General features: G+C 56.2%; 1 protein-coding gene across 1 annotated transcript in view; it reads right to left on the bottom strand.

Annotated features, from left to right (window-relative positions):
• Mcf2l (MCF.2 cell line derived transforming sequence like) overlaps window positions 1-13,247 on the bottom strand; it is a 61,962-nt gene extending 48,715 nt beyond the window's left edge. Inside the window, exons 1-2 of the mRNA XM_042697078.1 lie at window positions 13,167-13,247; window positions 791-874 (exon numbers count right to left, since the gene is read on the bottom strand). Coding sequence (XP_042553012.1) covers window positions 791-874; window positions 13,167-13,239 — 157 coding nt within the window. The 5' untranslated portion in view covers window positions 13,240-13,247. The remainder of the gene's footprint in view (window positions 1-790; window positions 875-13,166) is intronic.
• Window positions 13,248-14,351: the final 1,104 nt, after the last annotated feature.

Below are 14,351 nucleotides of genomic sequence, written 5' to 3'. Positions count from 1 at the left end.
ACCCGAACCTTGATCTCTTCTGACAAGGACCTTGACGCTCCAGGCTGGTGTTTTCTGAACACCAGGGAGAGATGCATACAGTGGGGCCGACCGCAGGTACATACAGCCCACAGGGCAGGGCAGCTCACAGTTAATGTGGAAGCCAGTGGCCCAAGGCTGGGGCATGTAGGTGGCAAGGGGTGGTGGGAGGCTAGGAGGGAGACAGGGTGGTGGACCGTAGCATCTTCACAAGCTTTGGCTGCTCAGCCCTCAACCCAGGGCGGTTCTGACCTCATCCTCTTGAGACCTGGGCTCTCATGTGCTCTGTTTTTGTCTCTGTCTCTCTCTGTGCTACTGGCAATCACACTTGCTAAGCAAGTACTCTACCACTTGAGCTATGTATGCCCCTTAGCTGTTTTATTTCTTTTTTACTTTTTAAAAAGGGGGGGGTCCTCACTAATTTTGTTGGCTTTGAACTCAAGATCCTTCCATCTCTACCTCCTGAGGAGTTGGGATTATAGGCGTGTGCACCGCGATCTAGCTCCGGATGACTCACCCAGCCTGGGGTGTTGTGTTATGAGCAGAGGAGATAGACGGGGCCCTGACGCCTGGCCACCCCTCCTGTAACGAAAGGGTGGCCAGGGTGGCCGTGCTACCAGCTTCTCCCCAGGCAGTGGCTGGGAGCAGTCTGGAAGGCCTTGTGAGACTAGTTCAGCCCCGGAGGTGTGCCGTCCCAGGATAGCCCAGGCAGTGCCAGGTCCCTGCACAGAGGCTGCCCCTTCCCCCAGCCTTCCCGGCCTCGGGAACTCACCGGACAGGTAAGCGAAGCGCTTCTTCAGCTGCTCCTGGATGTCGGCCGCGCAGAGCGGGACGATGTCCTGGTGCATGATTTCATCTGCAGGAAGAGCAGAGGCACCGTCACCGCAGGAAGCCGCGCCCACACCCACAGGTAGGGCCCTGGGGACAGGGACTGGCCTGGCCAGCAGCGCCACAAACACCGGGAGCTGCAGTCAGATCACGTGCTGGAAAAAGGTATTTCAGGTTCCAATGGGAGCAAGCTTTCTGTTTCTCCCAGCACAGAGAGCCACCATCAATGGTTAAAATGTGTGTATGATGGAGAGAGGAGGCAAAGAAACAGAGTGACAGATGGAAGTCGGGGAAGGAGGAAGGAGGGAACAGAGGAGGAAGGGAAAGGAGGGGGAGGGAAAGAAGGAGGAAGGAAAGGAAGGGGAGGAAGAAGAGGGGGAGGGAAAGGAGGAGGAGGGACAGGAGGAAGAAGGAAAGGAGGGGGAAAAAAGGGAGGAGGAGGGAAAGGAGGGGGAGGGACAGGAGGAGGAGGGAGAAGGGGGGGAAGGGCTAGGCCTGGCTCATGAAGTAAACAAGCTCCTGCTCTCCTCCCCACCTAGTCCTGGCAGACATCCAGACCACTTGTGCTCTCACCTGTTGCCTATCAATGATGTGCTGGCCGGAAAGGACACCTGCCGCCCCACCCCAATCCCGGAGGCCCATGGCCTCCACAAATGCCACGGCCACGTGCCCCTGGCCTTTCCCAGTGCATGATTCGGGTGAAGCAGAACAGGAGCAGGCCCAATTCCTGACCTCAGGCACGGATAGGCGGCTCTGTCCACCACAAGTTCCAGGTCAGCAGCCTGGGGATGGACAGGGAGCAGGCCCAGCTGGACTCTGCTGGAGCAGAGATGGATGCCACTGTGCAAGACAGGGCTGGCCTCCAGCTGGCGTGCTGCTGTCCGCACTCCATCATCACACCAGAATCTGTCCACGCCCCACAGCACAGAAGCACCGACAGACACCGGAGACTGCTCCTGTGGACCGCGTGCCTGTGGCGTGTCACAGGCACCTGGGTGACCGGCCACAATGGCCGGAGATGTGTGCAGCCTCGACCTTAGATCCTGTGGCTCCAGCAGTGTAGACAAGCCAGAACACAGCCGGCCCGAGCCACGGTGCCTGACTGCTGGCTGGCGACGTGAGTAGCCTGCCCCTGCCAGCCCTTCTACTGGGGCTGGTGAGGCTCTGCTAGGCCCACGCATGCCTGTCAGAGCCGCATGGCATGGCGTGCCCTGTGCACGAGGAGTTGGGAAGTAGATGACAGTCACCTTCTTCAGACACAGACCTCCTCAACACACAGGGCGCACTTTCCAGTGTCAGCCCGACGACAGGGGCTAGGCTTCCACTTGTGGGGACTGTAGGACTGAAGACCACAGTCCCACAAAGGCGACACATAATGGGCTGGGCCAGGGGAGCTGCGGCCTGCATACTCATGCCTCGCGCGGGATACACTGGCGGTCTTCGTGAAGGTGTGAGAAACCACGGGGAGTTTGCCAGTGGCACTGGGGCCAGCGTGCTCTTTGCATCCAGGACAAACTGGACAGTCGTTCAGAATGCCCGGGATGAGGCCTAAGCCTTAGGCTGGCCAAGATCCACCTGGACCTGGCCATGATGAGAGAGACGTTGGCCCTGGGTCTACAGACCTGCCCCAAGCACGTCTGGCTGCACCCCCTGGAAAAGGAAAGACTTCTGACTGCACCCCACTCAGGAAAAGGAAAAACTTCTGACTGCCCCCACCCAGGACAGGAGAAGTTGAGTGGGAGGGCTCCTGATGTGAACATTCTGAGTCCTGACTTGCACTGTGGTCTGGATGGTTCCTTACGTTTATTCTGTGGGTTCCGGATGGTAATGCTGAGATGCCCCCCCAACCCCGCACTCCAATGGGGGTACACCCAGGCTCCTGAGCACATGGTATCATTCCCGGGCCTCAGTTGGCTGATGGTGGCTGACTTTCCATGGGTTCAAACAGGCTGCCAGAAGATGTGTCCCCTGCAAGCTGACCAGCTTCTGTGTGTGCAGGTAGGCCTAGGTGTGCGTGGCTGCCCTCAGGTGAGATCTCTTGTCCTGCAGGTAGAGTCTTTCTCTACCCAGCTTTAGTCCGGTTTCAAGGCCCTCACCCTATGTGACACCACGTCCCCCACCCTGCGGGCACCCTGCCTTCTACTGTCCCCATGATGCTTGGTCAAAAGGCCAGGGGCATCTTCCTGGCCACTGGTCAGCCCTGGCATGCAGCCGACTGAGGACATTCTGGAGCATCTGCTGTTTGTTATCGCACAAGGCATTCTCAGACAGCAGGCCCTGGGGTGCTTTGTGCTTCAAGCTCACCTCCGTGCTAGTTTTTTTCCTTCCTACCTTTTTATGTCCACTGTGGACTGATGGGACAGCGCCAAGCTATGTGATGAGAGCATTCTTAATCTCGTCCAATCTGTGCTTTGTGGATAAGAGGCTGGATTGGTAAATTAACTAAAAACAAGGTAAAAGCCGGCACCCAGCCCCACAGCCCCATGACCACAACAGTGCCCTTGCATTCAAGCCATTCGTCCTGCAGCCACTTTGTGATCACCTCAGGCCTCTGGAAAGCCAGGCCTGTCATAAGCATCTTGTGACCAAAGGTAAACTGGCCCTCGTACAGGTGATGTCTTCTTGTCACCTTGCAGTGAACAGCCAGCCCTATGGCTGACACACCAAGCCTCAAAGTCAAAGACTGAGCTAGAGGTCAATCAGTCTATACCTCTGACCTGGGACTGCTTTCCCATATGCCCCCAATTTTCCCTATTTAATCTGAAGCCAATGTCTGTACCCTGGAGATGGCTGAAGATGCACTGAAGTGCTGTCATGTCACAGATCCATCTGTCCTTCACCGTGTCTCTACTTGGCATGCAAGGAGCAGCTGGACCTTACACAGGAGCCCTGGGCTCTGAGTGGGACGTCTAAAACCCGGAACCAATCAATACAAGAACATCCAAGAATCACAATGTGTGGACAGACAGGAAGGAGACGGAGACCCTGCAGTGACCCGGGTCTCCCAGAAAATAATGTCCTAACAGGAAATGGGTTGGCCCCTCCTCATGGGGTCAAAGGGCAGGGCCGGCCCTCACAGAGCTCCTGTGTGTGAGCAAAAGGCAGCCCCGACAGCAGCATCCTGCAGTCAAGGGCCACCAGGTGGACAGAGAGAGGAAAGGCAGTGGGTGGAGGGGCACCTGCCCAAGGTGGGGAGCAACTGCTCGCGGTGGAGGCAGGCCTACTGTTTGCTGGTGACTTTGGCCAGAGCCCGGCCTCCCTCACAGGGATGGGGGAAGGAAGAAAGGGCTCCCTGCCCACTCAGCCAGGAGGGCACCTCCGGCCACACAGTAAAGCCTATTATTTGCTAATTATCACCCTTTATTTATAGCTGGCAAAGAGCCTATTCTCCAGGGCATTTGCACCCTGTCAGATACAATCGCATCTTTTCAGTGTCTGGGGTTGAGGGTCCCGGGGGATTGCGTCACAGGCCACAGAGGGGCTGTGTCTACCCCTCAGGCCCACCAGAGTCTCGACCAAGGGCCGGATGTCCACAGAAAAGGGCCAGAGGAAAAGCCAGCAGGATGCAGAGTAGACTTCAATTTGGTAAGGAGGGTATTTGATGTCACTCATCCCAGAAGGACGGAGTTCTTGCACAGGCTGTTGCTACGCTGAGGGCTGTGTTGGATTCAGCTGCTCAGAACGTCTGAGATTTCCACCAGCTGGGCTAGCAGAATTGTCACATTTTAAGTCTCCATCCTTTTCTTGCGTGAGCCACAAATATTTCTCATCTCATACACGCAGCACCTAAATTGACTTCGTCACTAAATGTTTTCTCCCATGGGTCCTCACAACTTTTGAGATAAAGATGCACAGAAAAGATGACATAAATATATTTTTGTTGTTAAAGAACAGATGACCATGTGGGGGTGGGAGGGTGAGGGGGGTGGAGCCACATTAACCACCGGACGCCTCATCCCAGACCCCTGCTTGGAGAGATGGAGTGGGCTGTGGGGCAGAGCTGGCAGGGTTGGGAGCCGCTGTGGCTGGCATGGCGAGGGGTCACAGTGGACCCCCCATGTGGTGGCCCCAGTCTCCCTGGTAACTTGGTCCTCCAGAGCCACTCTACGCCCTCCATCTGCCAAGGGGTCCTGGCCCCAGACACGTGGATGAGGCCTGGTGCTAAGTGTCTGCGGGGGTGCATTGAGCCCCCGGTCTGAGCTTCCCCCCCGCCCCTGCCCCACCATCAGGGCCCTGCAACCTGGGCCTGCCCCTCTGCGCACCTACAACTGCTGCTCTTCCACACCGCCACCAAGCCTGGGATGTCTGACCGTCCAGTTCCCCAGCCCCAAGCCCACATCCCAGGGAAGTGCTGCCGCCCTCCCCTCCCCCCTCCCTCACCACCCCTGCCCTGGGCATCAAGAACCCATCCCTGCCCTTGGCCCTGAAGGAAGAGGTCGGCTTTCCTGAGAGCCACTCGACCTGGGCTGGGCTTGCAGGCGTGTGCCACAACGTCCCACCCTCTCCATGGAGACACAATCTTTTTGCCCAGGATGGCCCGCACAGTTCTCCTCCCAACCTCAGTTCAGCATTGCAGGCGCACCCCACTATGGCTCACCGATGGGTTGAAAGGGGGTCTTGTGACCATTTTCTGAGATGGCCTCGAACCACAACCCTCCCGCTCTAAGCTTCCCACGCAGCTGAGATTACAGGCATGAGCCAACAGTGCCTGGTGAGTTGAACTCACTGAACTTTCGCCTCTGTGGGCAGCCCAGCTCTAGGGTGGGCCTCCTGTGAGGACCCCGCTTTGGGACAATAGCGCCCTGCCCCCCACCGTCTCTCAGCACAGGGGAGAAGCCAGGACTCAGAACAACATGGTAAAGTCTGAACGTCGGCTTCTGATCTGAGACTTCAGAGACTCCGATCTGCATTTGCAAGAAGAAGCCCCACCAAGCCGCCCCTGCTGCAGGGAAACACTGCTGCTCAGAGGTCAGCACCATGTGCTGACCAGAGGTGAGCCATCCCCTCTGGGGGTGAGCTGGGAGTGGCACGGCCCCAGTGGAGTGGGGTACAGGGCTCGGGGTGCACTGTGCGTTGTAGAGTGACTGGGAATGAGGTACAGAAACTGACCTGAGGGCAGATGGGGGTGAGGCTGCTGTGCCGACCTCCAGTGCCCTATGGGAGCCAGGCACAGGAACACATAAGGGGTCAGGGACCGACCAGACCCAGGACCACAAAAGGAGTCCATCAGAGACAGACGTGGTCCAATCCCGGACCACGTGAGGTGTCAGGAGCCAATGATCCAGGCGCCGTGTCTGGCCCTCATGCGGTCCTTTCCACTCCTGGTGGTCAGGTTTCCAGGTCCTCTGAAGAAGCCACTTCTACACCCCAGGACCTACCACACTCTAGCCCTGGCCTGGGATGTACCTGTAGCAATGACACGATGAAAGATGTAGAGATGATGCGGCAACGGGCCCAAAGTCTGGGCCTGGAAGGGCTCCTAGCCTTGCTCACAATTCAGTGCCAGCCATCCAGCTGCACCTGCCCTTCAGCCCTCCACCATGGACACATCCTGGGGAAGGGCAGAGGCAGGGTCTGGACCGAGCAGGTGCTCTGCAGAGATGCCTCCGTGTGATGCAGACACAGGGAAGACATGCACTGTCCCAGGAGGCCTGGCTCCAGCCACAGCTGATGCTTGTCTTGGCTTTAGAGTATGTGTGTGTGTGTGTGTGTGTGTGTGTGTGTGTGCGCGTGCGCATGTGAGCATGTGAGCATGCATGTGCATGTGTGCCAGTCCCGGGCTTGAACTCAGGACCTGGGCACTATCCCTGAGCCCTCTTTTTTTCCCTCAAGGCTAGCACTCTACCACGTGAGCCACAGCTTCACCTCTGGCTTTTTGTGGTTAATTGGAGATGAGATTCTCACACTTTTCTGCCCAGGCTGGTTTGGTACTTCGATCCTTAGATCTCAGCCTCCTGAATAGCTAGGACTATAGGCATGAGCTGTTGGCAACTGGCCTGGTTTTTGTGTGTGTGTGTGTTTGTGTTTTTTTTGTTGTTGTTGTTTGTTTTTTGTCAGTTGTGGTACCTGAACTCTAGGCCTGGGCACTGTCCCTCAGCTCTTCAGCTCAAGGCTAGTGCTCTACCACTTGAGCCACAGAACTACTTCCGGTTTTCTGGTGATTAGAGATAAGAGTCTCACGGACTTCCCTGCCCATGTTGGCTTTGAACCACGATCCTCAGATGTCAGCCTCCTGAGTATCTAGGATTACTGATATGAGCCACCGGTGCCCGGCTTGGGTTTTTCTTGTTGGTGTTTTAAAGAAAAACATATGTCACTTCAGCTAGGCTCCATACTGCTTTCCTAGTGATGCGAACTTGGCCTTTTCTCCTTTCTTGAGCAATCTGTTTGGGCGGTGACCCTGCTACTGGCCAGGACTGGACTTGCCCATCACAAGCAGACAGTGTAAACCTACTGCAGATATGACCTCTTAGCGGGAAGGGCAGGACGTGTGGTGGAAGGAGGTGAAAACAGCCCTAACATATGTGTAGATTTAACAATGACATAACCAATTAGGCAACAGAAAACTGTCAAAGAAGAAATCACCCCTGGGGTGCCACTGATACCTTATGTAAATTAATACTGAAAAACCTCTGATGAAGCTTACAGTAAATACTGAGGCTTGGAGCTCTTTGTAGTTCTCTGAATCATGCTTTAAGAGTGTAACAGGGGGGCTGGGAAGTTGGCTCAGTGGTAGAGCACTTGCCTTGCATGCCTGAGGCCCTGGGTTCGATTCCTCAGCACCACATAGGCAAAAAGAAAAAAAAAGCTGGAAGTGGCGCTGTGGCTCAAGTGGTAGAGCGCTAGCCTTGAGCTGAGGAGCTGAGGGACAGCGCTCAGGCCCAGAGTTCAGGCCCCACAACCGGACCCCCCAAAAAAAAAGAGTGTAACAGGGCAGGGTACCAGTGGCCCATGCCTGTAATCTTAGCTACTCAAGAGATCTAGAGGACTGTAGTTCAGAGTCAACCTAGACAGAAAGGTCTGTGAGATTCCAAAATAACCAGCAAAAGGCTGGGATAAAGGCATGGTTCAAGTGGTAGAGTGCTGGCTGAGGTGAGTGTGAAACCCTCAATTTAAACTCCAGTACTGCTGAAAAACACAAACAAACAAACAATGCCTAAAAGGGCTGAGACACAGGGACCACATGGAGGGTGGTGGATGAGTCCACACAGAGGTGCAGGCTGAGGGAGCGCATGGGCCCTGGGAGAGTGCACAGACCCTAGCCATGCTGTCCAGTCCACTCTGATGCCTCTGCCTCTCCTGGCTTTGGTACTAGTGGTACATTCAGGGGCCGGGGATGGGGGTGCTGAGCACTCAGTGCTGACCCCCAGATCTGACCACTCTGAGGCCCCAGGGGGAGGAAGGGTGCTGTGCAGAGCTGCTCAGAGTGTTTGCCATGTAGGACAGCCAGCAAAAGCAGACTGGCCTCTGGCTCTGGGCCTCCAGCTCTGGGCCTCCCCTGAGCATAGACCAAGACTCTCCAGTCTCTCAGGGCCACCTGAGCTTTCGGGGAGGAGAGGCTAGCATGTGGAGTACGCGTCCCTCCCTGCCTATCCTGTCCTCTCCAGTGGGCCCGAGGCACACCTGCCCTCTGGCCTCCTCTCACAAGGCCTGTGTGTGCTGACAGCAGCTGAGGGCTCACCCAGCAGTATGCGTGCTGGGTGGACCCTGCAGCTGCTGCACCCAGAACAGCTGGTGGCCATGGGGCAGGGCGCTGGGTAGGGCTCTCCGACGGCCACCTCCTGCACAGGGACAGAGAGACTCAGGACACATGGCAGTCTGGTCATCCTGCCCCTGTGGTCACTGGGGAAGCACTCCCGCTGTACACGTCGTGCAGACACAGCCAATACTGGCTGGCTGATGGTCTCCAGGAGACCGGTAATGGAGGCCCCAGCTTGGGGGTAGGGAGGTCATGGGGACAGCAGGGGGCTTGGGGAAAGCTTGGGTGGGCTTGTGGTGGCTTTAGTATTTATTTCTTGAGAACAGCCTGTGTGGCCTGTCCCGCTCTCCCTGCGGCCTGAGCTGCCCGTTCTGCTCTCCTGCTCTCTCTGTTCAGCCCACTTGGCCCATCCCTACCCTCCCTGCGGTCTGTGTGGCCCGTTCCTCTCTCCCGCTCTCTCCATTTGGCCCTTGCAGCCCATCCCGCTCTCCCTGCGGCCTGAGCAGCTGGTTCCGCTCTCCGGCTTTCATGCGCCTGCGCCCGCCATGCTATCTGTACAGGACCTGAATGCAGCAAGGTCTCCCAACCTCGGTTTCTGTGTTCCCCAGACTCACTGAGAAAACAAGTAAGACCTGTGCTTTTCTCACTCACAGTCCAACAAAGTGACCACCAGGAAACAGGCGTGTAAAAGGCGAGGGCTGAGGTCAAGGGGAGGAGTTAGATGAATGAAGAGAGGAAGAGGGGTGCACACAGACATAAACATAGATCCTACAGAACCGAGGGGATTGAGGGAGCAGGAAGGGTGAGAAAGAACAATGGGAGGGGTGACACTGATCAAGGTACACAGTGTTCATAAATGGATTTGGTGGATGGGCACTCCTTTGTACAACTACTTAAAGAGAATTAAACACATTTAAAGGGTTGGAGGTGTGGCTCAGGTGGCAGCGCACCAGCCAGTGAGCAAAAGCATCAGATACCAAATTCAATACCCAGTCTTGGACAAAAGATATTTAAAACAAATCCTGCCATTTAAAAGAGTACCATGTGGTACTTTAACATATGTTGTGATGAAATCCTGACTACAATGATGAGTGCAGTCCTCTCCACAGTCACCGTGTATATGTGTATGTGTGTGTGTGTGTGTGTGTGTGTGTGTGTGTGTGTAAATTGAGCCCATGTGCGCATACACACAGGTGTGTGTGCTGGAACTCCTCAGCCTCAGCACATCTCACACACAGTGCACCGTGGGGACAGAGGTGCCCTCGTCCCTGCTCAGTGTTCCAGACCATGGCGCAGGGCCCCTGTGGGGCAGACCCCAACTCTGAAGTGGAGGGTCACCTGGCCCCACCATCCTGCCAGCCAGCTTCCCTCACCCATTCTGGGGGCTAGGACCAAGGGGTAGGGGTTCTGGGGGCAAGGGTGCAGCAGGAATACAGTGGAGAAGCGGTGGGTTGAGTGGAGAGATGGCACATTAGGCTTATTCCATCAGTCACTGTTCAGGTCCAAGGAGCCACAGCTGTGCCAGACAGGCCTCCTCTGGGCCTGGAGCCTCAGCATGGCCCCCCAGGGCATCTGGAGGGGCAGCCAGATGCCCCACACAGTGAGGTACGGCTGGAGCAGGACAGTGGGGTGAAGGCTACGTGCATCAGGGGGCTGTGCCACCCTAGGCTGCATTCGGTGCAGGTTAGCTCTCTCAGCAGGTTGGATTGGGAGAGGCTGACTCAGGGTCGGCCTGGGCTCTGCCTGACCAGCATGAGGCTACGGCTGAGAGATGGACAGGTGAGCCAGGGTGCCCGGCTACTGAAGCAGAAACCACGTACACCAAGCAACCCGGAAACTGCCGTGCCTCACACACCAGCTCACATTTCCTTGTGCTGGGTGCCCCCGGTTCCTCAGAGTCTGCCGAATTCAGTAATTCTACTTAACAAATGCAAACCCACCTACTCAGGTCATGCACAGGCTACCGGAAGGAAGCAAGCACTGGCATTTCTCAGAAATCATTCTGCAACCCAAAAGCTCTGGCAAAGTCCAAGTTGTTTTTGTCCCAGGCCAGGTCAATGACCAACATCCCCTGGGTATGTTCTTGCACTCAGTACCTGCTTACACACCCCATTAGGAAGGGCTGGTCCCTGTGCTCTGTGTGCATATGTGTGCATGTGCATATGGTATACGGTAGATTCCCTTCCCTGAGCCTCATCTCCAGCCAGAGTGCTGGGTGGACCATGGTATACTGGATCAGGGGCCTAGCAGGGCTGGGGGCAGAGTTTGGGACTATTTGGAGTCCCTGGCCTGACCCCAGCCCCACGCCTCCAGCAGGTAAGGCCCTCCACATAGGCATGAGGGTCATGAGAGGAGACCCGTGCTGCTGGGACTTGTGCCCAAGGGAGAAAAAACCAAGAGGCCATGCCACAAGGCCAATTCCAGTGAACCTGACACCTGTCCATGCCAGAAAGCAACCTGTAGGTGGCCAACAGAGGCTGGGAAGAGCCCCACCCCCATGCCCACCAACCAAATGATGGTACACCGCAAATCCAACCAAGGGACAACTCCACCAACAGACAACGGCACACCGCAAATCCAACCAAAGGGCAACTTCACCAACAGACAATGGCATACCGCAAATCCAACCAAGGGGCAACTCCACCAACAGACAATGACAGACCACAAATCCAACCAATGGGCAACTCCACCAACAGACGATGGCACACTGCAAATCCAACCAACGGGCAACTCCCCCAACAGACAATGACACACTACAAATCCAACCAACGGGCAACTCCACCAACAGACAATGACACACCACAAATCCACCAACAGGCAACTCCACCAACAGACAATGGCACACTGCAAATCCAACCAATGGGCAACTCTACCAACCAGATAGCATGGTGCAAATCCAACCACGGGGGTTGCCCTGTTTGGAAGCTCAATGCTGGGGTTGCAGATACAGCAAAAATTAGTGTGAGCAAAGCACACATGGTTTCTGTGCAGGGTCTCTGTGACCTGGCCAGAAAGGCCAGGGTGGCGCCTGCCTGCATTCCCCAGGTGTACACCGACTCCACAGAGAGCCTCCGCCAGGTGAGCCGCAGCCCATACCAGGCCCGGACTTCCTACACTGCCCCACATCCTGCCGAGGCCTCTGTGTGTCAGCTGACTTTTATAGAAAAGGTGCGGGTACGGTGCACATGTCACATGCACAGAGCACTCACATGTCATGTGTTCCTGGTATGCCATCCACTGCTCTTTAGAAAAGGAGCTTTTGATGGTAGACTTTGGTGGATGTTTTCCTTTTTTTACCAGTTCTAGAATAATTATTTGTTAACAGGAAAACAAAAATCACTCCATTAAAGCTCAGAAAAACATGATGACCCCAACAGATGCCTGGCCTTCCTGCTGGAGCTCATGTGAGCTGCCTACCTCTCTGGAAAGGTGCTCTGCTGGTCTCCCCCGTCCCAGCACCAGGCGCCAGGCCCAGGCCCAGGATTCCCATCCACTCTCAAAGTCCAATTGCAGACATGCACATTTTCCCCACTAGCTATGGACTTCACAAAATCTCAGCGCAAACAAGAAATTACATTAGCACTCACCAAACACCTCTCAGACAAACAAAAGCAATGAGCAATAGTGTGGAGCAAGGGTGTCCCTGGGTGAGCTGATCAGAGCCACCAGTGTGTGTGTGTGAGAGAGAGAGAGACAGACAGACAGACAGACAGACAAAAAACAGAGACAGGTACAGGCAGAGAAACGGGGAGAGACAAGGAGATTACCTTAAGGTCATAGATTCCGAGACTGAGTGACAGAGACTGAGGAAGACAGAGAAGGAGGGAGGGAGCCCAGGAGGGCTGGGGCCTTGGTTCTGCAGTCCTGTGGACCCCACTAATGCAAAGCTGGCCAGGCAGAGGAGGCCGGTGCGGCCTGAGCGCTGCTGGAACTTGCCACCCTTGCCCAGCCTTGGAGGCCGGGCATGCCCCTTTAACTCACCATTTATCACATCAGTTGTTTCATTTTAAAGTGGCAAACTTTCTATGTTTATTTGTTGTGACTGACAGTTGAGGTTCCGTTCGTGAAAATACACAGAAAATATGAATTATTCATCATTACTTGGCAGAAATGGCCTCTGCAAAATAATTATCGCCAGTTACCTCAAAATGCATTTCCTTCCTTTCTTAGCAATGACTGCTTCCTCTCTGTGTGCCCGTTCCCCTTTTCCCAGCTGGTGGCTGCGTTCCCTTCCCTAGAAACCTTGTCTTCTTAGTCCCAAAGCCGGTGGCCAGCACTGCTCTTCCACTGAGGAAGCACCCGGCTCTGGACAATACTCCCAGGCCGGCCTTCCCTCGTTCGCGCGCCACACAGGAGAAATCCTGAACAAAGGAGGCAGAGGAGCACCCCCGTTTCCCGTCCTTCTGCGCAGGTACATGCGACTCCATTCCAGGAGCAGATACAGGGGCGAACGGGTCCTGGGGCCACAGGGAGCACCCCCACCTCGAAGGCGCAGCTGCCTGCACCATCCCCCACACCAGCCTCAACCCAGTCATTTACTTGCCAGCCCAGCCCAGGGCCCCTCCCACCTCTGCCAGCCGCAAAGGTCCCCGCCCCCAGTCACCACAGGAACCCCACACACCTGAGCGGGCCTTCAGCAGGAGCCACAGGGCCGTGATGTCCTGGGACAAGAGGGAGAGGAGGCTCAACGTCATGCCTTCACTATGTCACCCGCCCTGGCTGTCTGTCAGGGGCCAGGGACCTGTTTCCCGGAACGCCCACCTGGGGCACACAAAGGAAGGCTGCAAAGCTCCATCCTGGGCTGCCCCAGGCACGGCTGCTCCCTGGGCTTGCTGCAGCACTGGCCTCTGAAGGCGACTGCTGCTCCTCCCAGGCACTCGGATTCGATGTCCCTGATTAAAGAGCCGGTGAGGCTCCCTGATCCTGCAGACGTTAACTCTTGAAAGCCTAGCAGCAGCTGAGCCTCTGGCAGCAGCTTCAGGCACCCCTGTTGCCTGTCTGGACCCCCCCTGCAGGGGCCCTGGCTCAGCCAGGTCCCATCCACAAAGGCAGCCGAGTAGGGAGTGGGCACAGGGACCTGAGCTGCAGGGGACAGCAGCAGGAGCTGCCCAGGGGAGCTTGCCCATATGGCGTGTGACTCCCCTGACACCCACTAAGGGGGCCTGTGTGTGCACATGGGTGCACATGTGTGTGCCTGCACCTCCCTGTGACACGCGCTCTGGGTGTATGCGTGCGTGTACACTCACATGTGTGCATGTGTGTGTGTTTTCCCTTTCACCATCTTGTCCCACAGTCAGCCCATTTTACAGCTGGGAGCAAGGGCCTTCCAGTTCTCACAAGTCAGCCAGCCAAGGAGTAAAGGATGTGGGACAGGAGGTATGCTCGTAGGACACAGGAACCTGCCTGTCCCGCACAGCACAAGTCAACACCACGCGAGATCCAGGAGGCCCTGGGAGGACAGGGCTTGGCTCTGTGATCCACATGGGGGCCCTGTGCCTCTGTTCGTAAGCTCTGGGGTGAGGTGAGGTCACTAGTCAGGGGACCAGAACTGAGCCTCAGAACCTGAGGGTGTCAGGCCCAGGCTTGAGTCCAAGAGAAGTGTTATTCCTAGGCCCGATGGGCCCATCTCATGGAAGCTGGGCTTTGGTTGGGGCGGGGGGCTGTCCCCAGGCCCCCATGTCCTCTCTCTAGGGTCTAGCTCCTCCAGTGACTCTCACTCTCCACCTGCACATGGAAGTATGCACCAATTCCAGTGCCCTCCTGGTGCTGAGTATGTACATAGTAGGGGCCTGTGACCCCAGGAGTG

This window comes from Dipodomys spectabilis, unplaced genomic scaffold, assembly GCF_019054845.1.
Source record: "Dipodomys spectabilis isolate Male_0828 unplaced genomic scaffold, ASM1905484v1 ptg000215l, whole genome shotgun sequence".
NCBI classification, from domain to species: domain Eukaryota; kingdom Metazoa; phylum Chordata; class Mammalia; order Rodentia; family Heteromyidae; genus Dipodomys; species Dipodomys spectabilis.
Note: the sequence above shows the minus strand (reverse complement) of the source record. Positions and strands in the feature narration are given on the sequence as shown.